Source organism: Heptranchias perlo, chromosome 33 (genome assembly GCF_035084215.1).
Source record: "Heptranchias perlo isolate sHepPer1 chromosome 33, sHepPer1.hap1, whole genome shotgun sequence".
Classification (NCBI taxonomy): Eukaryota; Metazoa; Chordata; class Chondrichthyes; order Hexanchiformes; family Hexanchidae; genus Heptranchias; species Heptranchias perlo.
The window spans coordinates 8,000,552-8,013,679 of record NC_090357.1 but is presented as its reverse complement, the minus strand read 5'-3'; the positions used below and the strand labels follow the sequence as shown (position 1 = coordinate 8,013,679).

Sequence of the window (13,128 nt, the reverse complement as noted above, 5' to 3'; positions counted from 1 at the left end):
TTAGTGTATGAAAACTTACCACACCCACATGAAATTGCATTTTCTGCTATTTTAACAGAGGTGCTAGTCCAGTTAAAATAAATAGGTTAATATCTTTGTTAAAATAGCGGATAAAGGAATTCCATACAAATGCATTAAGTGTCCGTATGCTAATATCGCACAGCATAATTTCCAGCTTTATTAATATCCCACTGAGGCTAATTAAAAACTATCTTTCATTGACTCCTGCACCTGGTGAATTTTCAAGCTGTCGGAACACAGATTTACACAACATTTACTTGTAATAAAAGCTACAAATAATGGAAATGCACAGAAGGTCATTCAGAATCTGAAAGCGATACAAGTTATTGTTTTGTGTGGAAGCCTTCATTGGAACTGGAGTCCAATAAAGGGACACTCCTTCCTGACTTTTCCTGTTCTGCTGAAGGGTCTCATCCAAAACTCTAACCGGTCTTTCTCTTTAAGCCGTTCAATGACCTGTTGTGTATTTCCAGCATTTGCAGTTGTTTCTTCTAATCTCGCTAATTTCTAATAGATATTCTTTTGCACTCTACAGGTATGGTATCCACAGACCTATTCTGGTGGTTCAAGTCCAAATTAAAGAGATTTATAAAAAACTTCCATCAAGTACTTCAGAAAAGAGCTGTCATCTGTACTTTAGGATTCTTTAAAATTCACTTTATAGCATTAAACCGTTGTCTTAATGAGGCTGCTTAATTTTATTTTGAGAGGTTGGATCATAATTTTACAAAGTTTTTATATTAAATTCTAGTCTGAGAAGGTTGCTGTTCCGGCCACTGATGTAGTTTTAAATCAAGAGACACTGCGCTATAAAGTGCTCATGTAAGCAAAGCTATGTTATTTATTTAATATATATACCCAGACACACTTACACACACATAACATATTGTCAAACAAGTACTTATTTCCTTATTCCAGTTAATATATTTCATATTACCAGCTCTTAACAAGTGGACCTGAAGACAAGTCTAAAATATTCCGTGTCTGAAATATACACATTAATAAAGTTTGATTAACAAATTATTTTGTATTTTGAAGAAAGTAAAATTGAACTTACATTTTTGCCAGTGCATTTTCTGTGACATATTGTAGTCTCTCTCAAGTCTTTCTGATGCAGACAGAGTTGACATTGCTAAGTTCTTACAAAGTGCTGCAGTGGAACATGTGTACAAACTAGCAAATGAAGTGAAATGCAACATCGCAGAGTAGTAAGACTTAAAGTCCCGCTTTGCGGCTGATGTCATCATGTTACGCTCCAATCTCTCCTCTTGTGGCTACTTTTTTTTTTGATTTTCCTCAGCTCGATGTAACCACAAAAGAAGACGCTGAGTGGCACTTGACATCCACAGTAGGTTCTGGAAGATATTATGCAGAAAGGAGAACCTTTATGCCACGGGTTTAATGACTATCCTGTGTTTTAAACAAAGGTTTGTGTCTCTAAGTCTCTATTTTTACAAATTTGGCAGGCGAACGTAGGCCTACTGGCGGCACGTTAAGTACGCACTAAAAGGAAACACCTGTGAAGTCTTTTTGAATGAGTACATCCTGTTCTAAAGATATTTTCCTGTCCATGACTTGGAAGAAATAAGGGACAGCCGTGTATGCGATACGAAGCAATAAAATGGATCTCATTTGTGTTTCTGAAGCAATGTCATATTTTGTCGGCCGACAGATGTATTTTTGAAACCAAACTTAGCGGATGGATCCTTTAATACGACCGGGCGCTCTTCAAAAAAAAATTGACTTATTTGGTTTAAGTGGTCAGTTTGAATGCCATCAAGTAACCTTTTCCTCATCAGTAAACGCAGCAATTAATTCCTGCGGTGCTGAAGGCAGGCACGTTTCATATTATACCCACATTGCCACCTCCCACTCAACCTTTGTAAGTGGCTCACTTTGAAATCAGCTATGGGTTATTTTACAAAGTATGGATACATTTTCCTCTATACACTGATTGTAGACAAATGGTGTTCTCCTGTTTTACACCCATACTCACTTGTATGCTAAAATTCATAAACGTTGGAAAATATAACCCTATGATACCTCTTAATGTCTTCTATTTATTTTATCCCAGTGACATTTTATTTTATATCTTATATAAAAATGATCCAAAATGTATTGTTTTATAGTAATCACATATGTCAACTTTATGCCAGTTTACAACATAACTTTCTACTGTGTTGTTTTAACTGGAACATGCTCACTTGCAATTTTGTCCAGGGTTCTCCTGATTGGCTGCCATGACTTCGTTGGAAGATCGGCGCAAATCCCATTTAAATGCGCGTCCAGGACTTCCGCTGAAGTTTATGGTAGCTGATGGAGAGAAACCTCGAGGAAATTCCCGGCATCAGACTTCAGTCAGCACTGCTGAGAAAAGCAGTGGCAGTGTGTGGTCTCCCAAGTCAGACATGTCCGCTGATTTGCTGGTGCCACAGAAGACTGTACATCTGCTGTAAGCAGCAACCCAAATTCCAGCCTTTCAGCAGACTGTGGAGGTAATTTTGACTTTGGGCGATAGTGTAAAACGCGCGATAAACACCTTTCCTGATTTTCGTTTCTGTTGAAGTTAATGGGTCTAAAGTTGCCATCCAATTTTTTGAGTGGGATATACAGAAATTTCTAAAATGTAAACTGGGCAAAAGTTTGATTTTCAAAATGGAAGTCAGTTTTTATAGTTCTGTGTCTCATGACCTGAAAGCATTCATTCTGAAGGTTATGAACATTTCAAATGTTTTTTTTCAACAGCGAAGCAAACCTGAGAACTCATGATACAATTTTTTTTATTCGTTCATGGGATGTGGGCATCGCTGGCAAGGCCAGCATTTATTGCCCATCCCTAATTGCCCTTGAGAAGGTGGTGGTGAGCCGCCTTCTTGAACCATTGCAGTCCGTGTGATGACGGTTCTCCCACAGCGCTGTTAGGAAGGGAGTTCCAGGATTTTGACCCAGCGATGATGAAGGAATGGTGATATATTTCCAAGTCGGGATGGTGTGTGACTTGGAGGGGAACATGCAGGTGGTGTTGTTCCCATGTGCCTGCTGCCCTTGTCCTTCTAGGTGGTAGAGGTCGTGGGTTTGGGAGGTGCTGTCAAAGAAGCCTTGGTGAGTTGCTGCAGTGCATCCTGTAGATGGTACACACTGCAGCCACGGTACGCCGGTGGTGAAGGGAGTGAATGTTTAGGGTGGTGGATGGGGTGCCAATCAAGCGGGCTGCTTGCCCTGTCTTGCCCTACCCCTATTCCATGATCTGGCCTGATCTAATTTTAGACTTGGCTAAAGGTGGCAGCCGTACTGATATTATGCACTTGTTATTTGTTATATTAATGCAGGATCCAGATAGTGATCTGTTCAGCCCTTGTGTTATAAGATACAGTGAGAGGCACATACTATGCTGCTGATGCTATATTTACTTTGAGACAGTTTATCTGTACACGTGGAACTCACTGCACACATATCACAGTTTATTGAATTCTTCACACTATCAAAATGTACATATCACATTTTGTAGGTTTTAAGTGTTTTTTCCTGCCTCTGTGAGATCTTCTACCCACCTAGCCCCCAAATACATGCCTATGCTGCCTACCTACCTACCAACATTTTTGACTTAATAAAATAATCTTTTTGATCTCCCCCACCCCTCGCCATGCTATATGCCATTCCCAAGCTGAGGACAGTAGGAGTCCAAATCCTTCACCTTTGCTAATGCCATTCTTCAGGTGGGTCCAAACACCTCTATGAGAGAGGCCCTGAATGACTACCATGATTCTTCCCCTCCGGTGGGCAAGTGCCCAGCCTCCACTTTCTGACTCCCCCTGACAGCGCAGACAAAATCGGGAACCTGCCGCATGAGGTGTTGTGGGAATGAAACAAAATCCTACCATCCCGCATCAACTGTAACAGAAAATTCCCTTGAGAAAATATCCGAATGAAATACAAGACCAAAAGCAAGTTTTGAATGTGGATTGTGTGCCTTGTTTTTAAGTGGAAATCTATTAAAAGCAATTCACTTGTGCAGAAGAGGCAAAATCCTGGAAACATTTGAGAAAAAATTAGCTGCAACAATGGGGATGAAGCATGCGGAGACTATAGGGTGGATTGATGAATTAAGGTGGGCTAAATAATTTTTTTTTATTCGTTCACGGGATGTGGGGGTTGCTGGCAAGGCCAGCATTTGTTGCCCATCCCTAATTGCCCTTGAGAAGGTGGTGGTGAGCCGCCTTCTTGAACCGCTGCAGTCCGTGTGGTGAAGGTTCTCCCACAGTGCTGTTAGGAAGGGAGTTCCAGGATTTTGACCTAGCGACGATGAAGGAACGGCGATATATTTCCAAGTCGGGATGGAGTGTGACTTGGAGGGGAATGTGCAGGTGGTGTTGTTCCCATGTGCCTGCTGCCCTTGTCCTTCTAGGTGGTAGAGGTCGCTGGTTTGGGAGGTGCTGTCGAAGAAGCTTTGGTGAGTTGCTGCAGTGCACCCTGTGGATGGTACACACTGTAGCCACAGTGCGTCGGTGGTGAAGGGAGTGAATGTTTAGGGTGGTGGATGGGTGCCCATCAAGTGGGCTGCTTTGTCCTGGATGTTGTTGGAACTGCACTCATCCAGGCAAGTGGAGAGTATTCCATCACATGTTTGTGCCTTGTAGATGGCGGAAAGGCTTTGGGGAGTCAGGAGGTGAGTCACTCGCCGCAGAATACCCTGCCTCTGACCTGCTCTTGTAGCCACAGTATTAATGTGGCTGGTCCAGTTAAGTTTCTGGTCAATGGTGACCCCCAGGATGTTGATTGTGGGGGATTCGGCGATAGTAATGCCGTTGAATGTCAAGGGGAGGTGGTTAGACTCTCTCTTGTTGGAGATGGTCATTGCCTGGCACTTGTCTGGCACGAATGTTACTTGCCACTTATGAGCACAAGCCTGGATGTTGTCCAGGTCTTGCTGCATGCGGGCCCGGACTGCTTCATTACCTGAGGGGTTGCAAATGGAACTGAATACTGTGCAATCATCAGCAAACATCCCCATTTCTGACGTTATGATGGAGGGAAGGTCATTGATGAAGCAGCTGAAGATGGTTGGGCCTAGGACACTGCCTTGAGGAACTCCTGCAGCAATGTCCTGGGCCTGAGATGATTGGCCTCCAACAACCACTACCATCTTCCTTTGTGCTAGGTATGACTCCAGCTGTTGGAGAGTTTTCCCCCTGATTCCCAATGACTTCAATTTTATTAGGGCTCCTTGGTGCCACACTCAGTCAAATGCTGCCTTGATGTCAAGGGCAGTCACTCTCACCTCACCTCTGGAATTCAGCTCTTTTGTCCATGTTTGGACCAAGGCTGTAATGAGGTCTGGAGCCGAGTTGTCCTGGCGGAATCCAAACTGAGCAGGTTATTGATGAGTAAGTGCCGCTTGATAGCACTGACGATGACACCTTCCATCACTTTGCCGATGATTGAGAGTAGGTTGATGGGGTGGTAATTGGCCGGATTGGATTTGTCCTGCTTTATGTGGACAGGACATACCTGGGCAATTTTCCACATTGGTCGGGTAGATGCCAGTGTTGTAGCTGTACTGGAACAGTTTGGCTAGAGGCACGGCTAGTTCTGGAGCACAAGTCTTCAGCACTACAGCCGGGATGTTGTCGGGGCCCATAGCCTTTGCTGTATCCAGTGCACTCAGCCGTTTCTTGATATCACGTGGAGTGAATCGAATTGGCTGAAGACTGGCTTCTGCGTTGGTGGGGACATCAGGAGGAGGCCGAGATGGATCATCCACTCGGCACTTCTGGCTGAAGATGGTTGCAAACGCTTCAGCCTTGTCTTTTGCACTCACATGCCATCATTGAGGATGGGGATGTTTACAGAGCCTCCTCCTCCCGTTAGTTGTTTAATTGTCTACCACCATTCACGACTGGATGTGGCAGGACTGAAGGCTTTGATCTGATCCGTTGGTTATGGAATCGCTTAGCTCTGTCTATAGCATGTTGCTTCCGCTGTTTAGCATGCATGTAGTCCTGAGTTGTAGCTTCACCAGGTTGGCACCTCATTTTTAGGTACGCCTGGTGCTGCTCCTGGCATGCTCTTCTACACTCCTCATTGAACCAGGGTTGATCCCCTGGCTTGTTGGTAATGGTAGAGTGAGGAATATGCTGGGCCATGAGGTTACAGATTGTGCAGGAATACAATTCTGCTGCTGCTGATGGCCCACAGCACCTCATGGATGCCCAGTTTTGAGCTGCTAGATCTGTTCTGAATCTATCCCATTTAGCACGATGATAGTGCCACAGAACAGTTGGATGGTGTCCTCAGTGCGAAGAGGAAACTTCGTCTCCACGAGGACTGTGCGGTGGTCACTCCTACCAAGACTGTCATGGCAGATGCATCTGTGACAGGTAGATTGGTGAGGACGAGGTCAAGTATATTTTTCCCTTGTGTTGGTTCGCTCACCACCTGTCGCAGACCCAGTCTGGCATCTATGTCCTTCAGGACTCGGCTAGTAATGGTGCTACAGAGCCACTCTTCGTGATGGATATTGAAGTCCCCCACCCAGAGTACATTCTGTGCCCTTGCTACCGTCAGTGCTTCCTCCAAGTGGTGCTCAATATGGAGAAGGACTGATTCGTCAGCTGAGGGAGGACAGTAGGTGGTAATCAGCAGGAGGTTTCCTTGCCCATGTTTGACCTGATGCCATGAGATTTCATGGGGTCCAGAGTCAATGTTGAGGACTTGCAGGGCCACTCCCTCCTGTCTGTGTATCACTGTACCGCCACCTCTGGTTGGTCTGTCCTGCCGGTGGGACAGGACATACCCAGGGATGGTGATGGAAGAGTCTGGGACGTTGGCTGAAAGGTATGATTCTGTGAGTATGGCTATGTCAGGCTGTTGCTTGACTAGTCTGTGGGACAGCTCTCCCAATTTTGGCACAAGTCCCCAGATGTTAGTGAGGAGGACTTTGCAGGGTCGACTGGGCTTGGTTTGCCGTTGTTGTGTCCAGTGCCTAGTGGTCCAATGCCAGGTGGTCTGTCCGGTTTTATTCTTATTTTGACTTTTTTTCGCGAGATTGTACAACTGAGTGGCTTGCTGGACCATTTCAGTGGGCAATTCAGAATCAACCATATTGCTGTGGGTCTGGAGTCACGTATAGGCCAGACCGGGTAAGGACGGCAGGTTTCCTTACCTAAAGGACATTAGTGAACCAGATGGGTTTTTACGACAATCCGGTAGTTTCATGGCCACCGTTACTGCTGATACTTGTATTTTTTAATTCCAGATTTTTATTTAATTAATTGAATTTAAATTCCCCAGCTGCCATGGCAGGATTTGAACTCATGACTCTGGATTATTAGTCCAGTAACATAACCACCATGCTACTGTACCCTAAATTATGTTCCACATCGAGTGTATTTAGTGATCTCGTAGCTGGTTTAGAATAAAAAGTTACCGATCTATTTGATTGTCACTGGTGATGTGTGTTGTATTTATCAAGGATAAACAGCAACAGCACAGGTAACTCATGAAGGAATCTCTCACTTGAAGTGTCAGTACCCTGTCAATGAAGTTTAATTTGAACAGACAATACTTACCTGGCATGCTATATAGTGGAGGCAGATTGTGTATTATTTTAATCCTGATTTCCAGGTCGAGAGCTTTTCCCCAGTCCCTGCCATTGTTTATTGCTATTAAGGTGCATACCTATTAGTTACCAGTTTTCCCTTCCTCAGTGAGGGATACTCCACATTTTAACTGAAAGAAAGAGAAGAAAGAAGGAACTTGCATTTATATAGAGCGCTTTTCATGACCTTGGGATGTCCCAAAGCATTTTACATCCAATGAAGTACTTTTGAAGTGTAGTCACAGTTGTAATGTAGGAAACATGGCAGCCATTTTGAGCACAGCAAGCTCCCACAAACAGCAATGACCAGATAATCCGTTTTAGGTGTTGGTTGAGGGATAGCTATTGGCCTGGACTGGGGAGAACTCCCCATCTCTGCCATGGAATCTTTTACATCCACCTGAGAGGGCAGACAGGGCCTCAGTTTAACATCTCATCTGAAAGACGGCACCTCCAACAGTGCAGCACTCCCTAAGTGTCAGCCTAGATTTTGTGCTCATGTCAAAAGAGAGCAATTTGTAAGACCATCCTGTTTATTTAACCACTTTGCTGAGAGTTTTCTATTAAAAAAAGAAAACTGCATTTGCCTTCGAAACTCCATAACTGGATGAAAATAGTGTTTTTTTTTACAAGATGTAAACTGTACCAAAATTCAGTTCTTTACTTTCAATAAATAAAACAATTAATCCATGGAGAAATATCAACCAACAGGTAGGAAAGTTTAAAATAGACCTGGAAACAAAAGCACTATGGATGGATCTCTAATTTTTTCTGTTTACAGCAATAAGATTTTAAAATCTATTTTTGGGAGTGAATACAAGGGGTAGTACTGTCTACTGCATCAGGACAGTTTTGTTTGCTTCATGAATCAAACTCATTCATTGGTGTAACATTCACTGATGATAAGTGCAGTTTATGGACTTCTGCAATGGCCCTGGATACTTTGTAACATTCGCAGGATATAGAAGAACAAAAAAAGACTTGCATTTAAACAGCATCTTATCCTTCCTTTCAGAAATATCTCAAAGTGCTTCAAAGACAATGAATTGTTTGGAGTATAATGACTGTTGTCACGTAGGCAAATAAGGCAGTCATTTTGTGCAGAGCAAGATTGCACAAACAACAATGAGACGTGTGATCACTGAATCTGCTTTTGGTGGCGATGGCTGAGGGAGAAATGTTGGCCAGGGCAGCAACTCCCTATTCTTCATCGAATAGCACCATGAATTCTTTAACATGCACCTAAGGACCAGTGCAGTCAGTTTGAGCCTCAGTTTAATGTCTTATCTGATGGATGACACCTCTGATTGTTCAGCACTCCCCCAGTACAGCTTTGGAGTGTCAGTCTTCAGTATCTACATTACATAGTATTACATTACATAGTACTTACAGCACAGAAACAGGCCTTTCAGGCCAACAGGTTTATGCCAGTGTTTATGCTCCACACGAGCATCCTCCCATCTTACTTCATCTCACCCTATCAACATATCCTTCTGTTCCTATCTGCCTCATGTACTTATATAGTTTCCCCTTAAGTGCATCTATGCTATTTGCCTGAACTACTCCATGTGGTAGCAAGTTGTCCACATTCTAACCACTCTCTGAGTAACTGCTCAAGTCCTGGAGTTAGGGCTGCAAACCAGGTGACTCACAGAAATTTTGGAGGACCAGGGTGATCTGAGATGGAAATTCTGGTGTCTCAAGATCTCTGGCTAGAAGTATGGCTGAGAATTGACAATACTTCTCAAAGTTATAGGAGGGGGAAATTTGAGAGGGCAGAAAGCACCAGCTCTCCAACTTCATTTACTGATTAAGGAAGGCAATGGTAAAACTCTGACATGATGTGTTAAATAAGGGAGAAAACAATTATATTACTATAATACCTGGTGTACAAGTCACATCAGTCACATGAGTCACACCATATTTTCCCTTTTAGTAAAATCCTTTATTAACGGTAGCAGTATATTAGTAATTCCCCTATATTTACAGGGCAGAAGACTACATGAGGGTGAGATTTTAATACTGATTGTGAAATTAATTTTGACTCCTGGGAATTTCCTTCATCACTACTTAAAACAAAAGATTCTGGCTTGAGATTGCATGAAAAGTTCCCTGCTCAACCCAATGCTGCAGGCTAAATATGTTAGTTTGATTTGGCTCCAGTAGTGTTTGACAGAGGTGCCCATTGAGTACATAGAGTGAAATATAAACATATACTCATTATAAATCAGCCAAGAAGCATGGTGAGTTTTAAAACCAAATGCAATAACCATTTAGTTAGCAGGATATAGGACTGGAACCGAAGAGGCAGTTAACAGTGTACGGTAAGTTATTAGTGCAGAAAGACTACCAAAAGGATTGGGTCTCACAGATCTTAGTTGGTGGTTTTTTTGGCGCCTCCACTTTATATTTTAAACATGTAAAGTTCCTTTCTTTCCCTCTGCTGTAGGGAGGCTGGATGATCTGAGCTGAGGATTTCTTCAGAACTAATAGCAAGGCCATTCATATCAGATGGTGGGAGTTATGAGGACCAATGTGATCTTTGCTATCATCCAGGGAACATTCAGTTCCCACGTGCAAAGTCCAGGAAAAAGGGACGCTGGGGTGGGAACAACATAATGGCAACCCTCTCTTCACTTTCCTCCCCTAGAGGTGAGTATGCACCCATTAAGAAGGGCACCCATAAGTTCTAGAGGTGTCAGCTGTGGTTCAGTTGGGTAGCACTCTCGCCTCTGAGTTAGAAGGTTGTTGGTTCGATGCCCACTCCAGGGACTTGTGCACAAAATCTGTGCGGACACTCCAGTGCAGCACTGAGAGGAGTGCTGCACTGTCAGAGGTGCTGTCTTTCGGATGAGATGTTAAACCGAGGCCCCTTCTGCCCTCGCGGATGTAAAAGATCCCATGGCACTATTTCAAAGAGTAGGAGAGTTCTCCCTGGTGTCCTGGACAATATTTATCCCTCAACCAACATCACCAAAACAGATTATCTGGTCATTATCTCATTACTGTTTGTGGGACCTTGCTGTGTGCAAATTGGCTGGTGTGTTTCTTACATTACAACAGTGACTACACTTCAAAAGTACTTAATTGGCTGTAAAACATCTTGAGGTCATGAAAGGTGCTCTATAAATATAAGTCGTTCTTTTCTTTCTTTCTAAGAATCTATGTCCAGCCTCACACAAAGATCAAAAATGGTAAGTGCCACCTTTACCCAGGTCCAACAGGAAGATTCTTGTGGCTTAACACCTTCTGGCTGCTGTTTCTGGACAGGAGCCAGAAAGCCCTGCAGCCAATGACCATTACCACTGCTGCAGCAGGTGGATTTTCAGCCCCATTCCCAGGTGAAATGCCCTAACAGTGGGTGGGCTGTGCCTGGAGTTGGGCCTAGGCTAGTGACCTGAACCTATGAATACGAGTGGGTTCAGATCACATCAGGTGAAGCACACTTCGGGTCTTGCATCCAGCCAGGGGGAGGGGGAGGGAAAATCAGCCCCCAGCTTTGTAAGACTGGATACTGTGAGTCCCCCCTACAAATTATTTTCCTCCTCTTCTGTGGAACGAGTACTTTGGTACAATCCAGCATCCCAACTGAGAACCAGCACGACTGACCCATAAAAGCCAATGAAGTCTGAATGATAGTCAAAGCCTGTAGACTTGGGGGTTCTCCAGTTTGGAATCTAAAATATATTTACATTCACAACTGCTAAAAAAATATAATTTTATTCCCCTCCACTCTCGCTTGCAAATGCATTTATTTTCTCTTGCACTATTTCAGTCTGCCAGCACTGCTCGTCATTGCTCTGATGATAGCAAGGAATTCTAATTTGTGTAGGCAAGCTACTCCTGGCCTCAGAAGTTGCTCTAGGGTCATGCTAATGTGAGACTTGTGAGAACTTCCATTGGTAGCTTTGGATTTTCCCTGTGGGGAAACACCTTGAAATATATTTTTTGATCGGTGATGAAAATGTACAAATGCTTATCATGTTTGCACTACATTCTTCTGCACGCTAGCTTAGACAAGTGTTAACCCAACCAGAACCTCCCCCTTCGACACCTCTCCTCAGCTCAGTATTGGTTATCAAGAACTCGCCACCTGGGATAAATGAAACTTATATCACACCACGACATGCTGGTGCTCTAAAAGATTTGTTTTGTTTCTTCCTGTTAAAAAAAAACTTAAGATTGCATAGGATGAGAAAACAAAAAGAAATACAATTCAATTTAAAAAGCACCTGATCACATTGTCTAAACATCTCAATGTCTTCACACAGTTAACAACTTTTAGGAGTGCCATGACAGTTGTTATAAAGGCAAACATGTCAGCCATTCTACTCCAGCAATGACTGGTTAATCTGTTTTTTTTGGTAATACTGGTGGAGAAAGGAATTTTGACCAGGATACTGGGAGAACTACCTGCTCTTCTTCAAATAGTGCTATAGGATCATTAACACCCACTTGAAAAGGCAAATAGGACAACAATAAGCTACTTGGACCATCACGCTCATTCTTTTCAAAGGAAGGGAATAAAATCAAATACTGACGGACCAACACAGTGGTACAATGGGAGCTCCAATGCACTGGACTATGGAGCTCAGTCCAATGGAAAGAAAGGTTTGTGTCTGCAGTTCTTCATGTTGAGGGTTGTTTTTCAAACTGGAGGCCTGTGACCAGCGGTGTGCCTCAGGGATCAGTGCTGGGTCCGCTGTTATTTGTTATTTATATTAATGATTTGGATGAGAATTTAGGAGGCATGGTTAGTAAGTTTGCAGATGACACCAAGATTGGTGGCATTGTGGACAGTGAAGAAGGTTATCTAGGATTGCAACGGGATCTTGATAAATTGGGCCAGTGGGCCGATGAATGGCAGATGGAGTTTAATTTAGATAAATGTGAGGTGATGCATTTTGGTAGATCGAATCGGGCCAGGACCTACTCCCTTAATGGTAGGGCGTTGGGGAGAGTTATAGAACAAAGAGATCTGGGAGTACAGGTTCATAGCTCCTTGAAAGTGGAGTCACAGGTGGATAGGGTGGTGAAGAAGGCATTCGGCATGCTTGGTTTCATTGGTCAGAACATTGAATACAGGAGTTGGGATGTCTTGTTGAAGTTGTACAAGACATTAGTAAGGCCACACTTGGAATACTGTGTACAGTTCTGGTCACCCTATTATAGAAAGGATATTATTAAACTAGAAAGAGTGCAGAAAAGATTTACTAGGATGCTACCGGGACTTGATGGTTTGACTTATAGGGAGAGGTTAGATAGACTGGGACTTTTTTCCCTGGAGAGTAGGAGGTTAAGGGGTGATCTTATAGAAGTCTATAAAATAATGAGGGGCATAGATAAGGTAGATAGTCAAAATCTTTTCCCAAAGGTAGGGGAGTCTACAACACGGGGACATAGATTTAAGGTGAGAGGGGAGAGATACAAAAGGGTCCAGAGGGGCAATTTTTTCACTCAAAGGGTGGTGAGTGTCTGGAACAAGCTGCCAGAGGCAGTAGTAGAGGCGG

The 13,128-nt window shown here is 43.4% G+C and overlaps 1 protein-coding gene across 1 annotated transcript in view; it reads right to left on the bottom strand.

The window, feature by feature from the left end:
- LOC137301263 (NF-kappa-B inhibitor delta-like) overlaps positions 1-1,464 on the bottom strand; it is a 107,311-nt gene extending 105,847 nt beyond the window's left edge. Inside the window, exon 1 of the mRNA XM_067970722.1 lies at positions 1,079-1,464. Coding sequence (XP_067826823.1) covers positions 1,079-1,268 — 190 coding nt within the window. The 5' untranslated portion in view covers positions 1,269-1,464. The remainder of the gene's footprint in view (positions 1-1,078) is intronic.
- Positions 1,465-13,128: the final 11,664 nt, after the last annotated feature.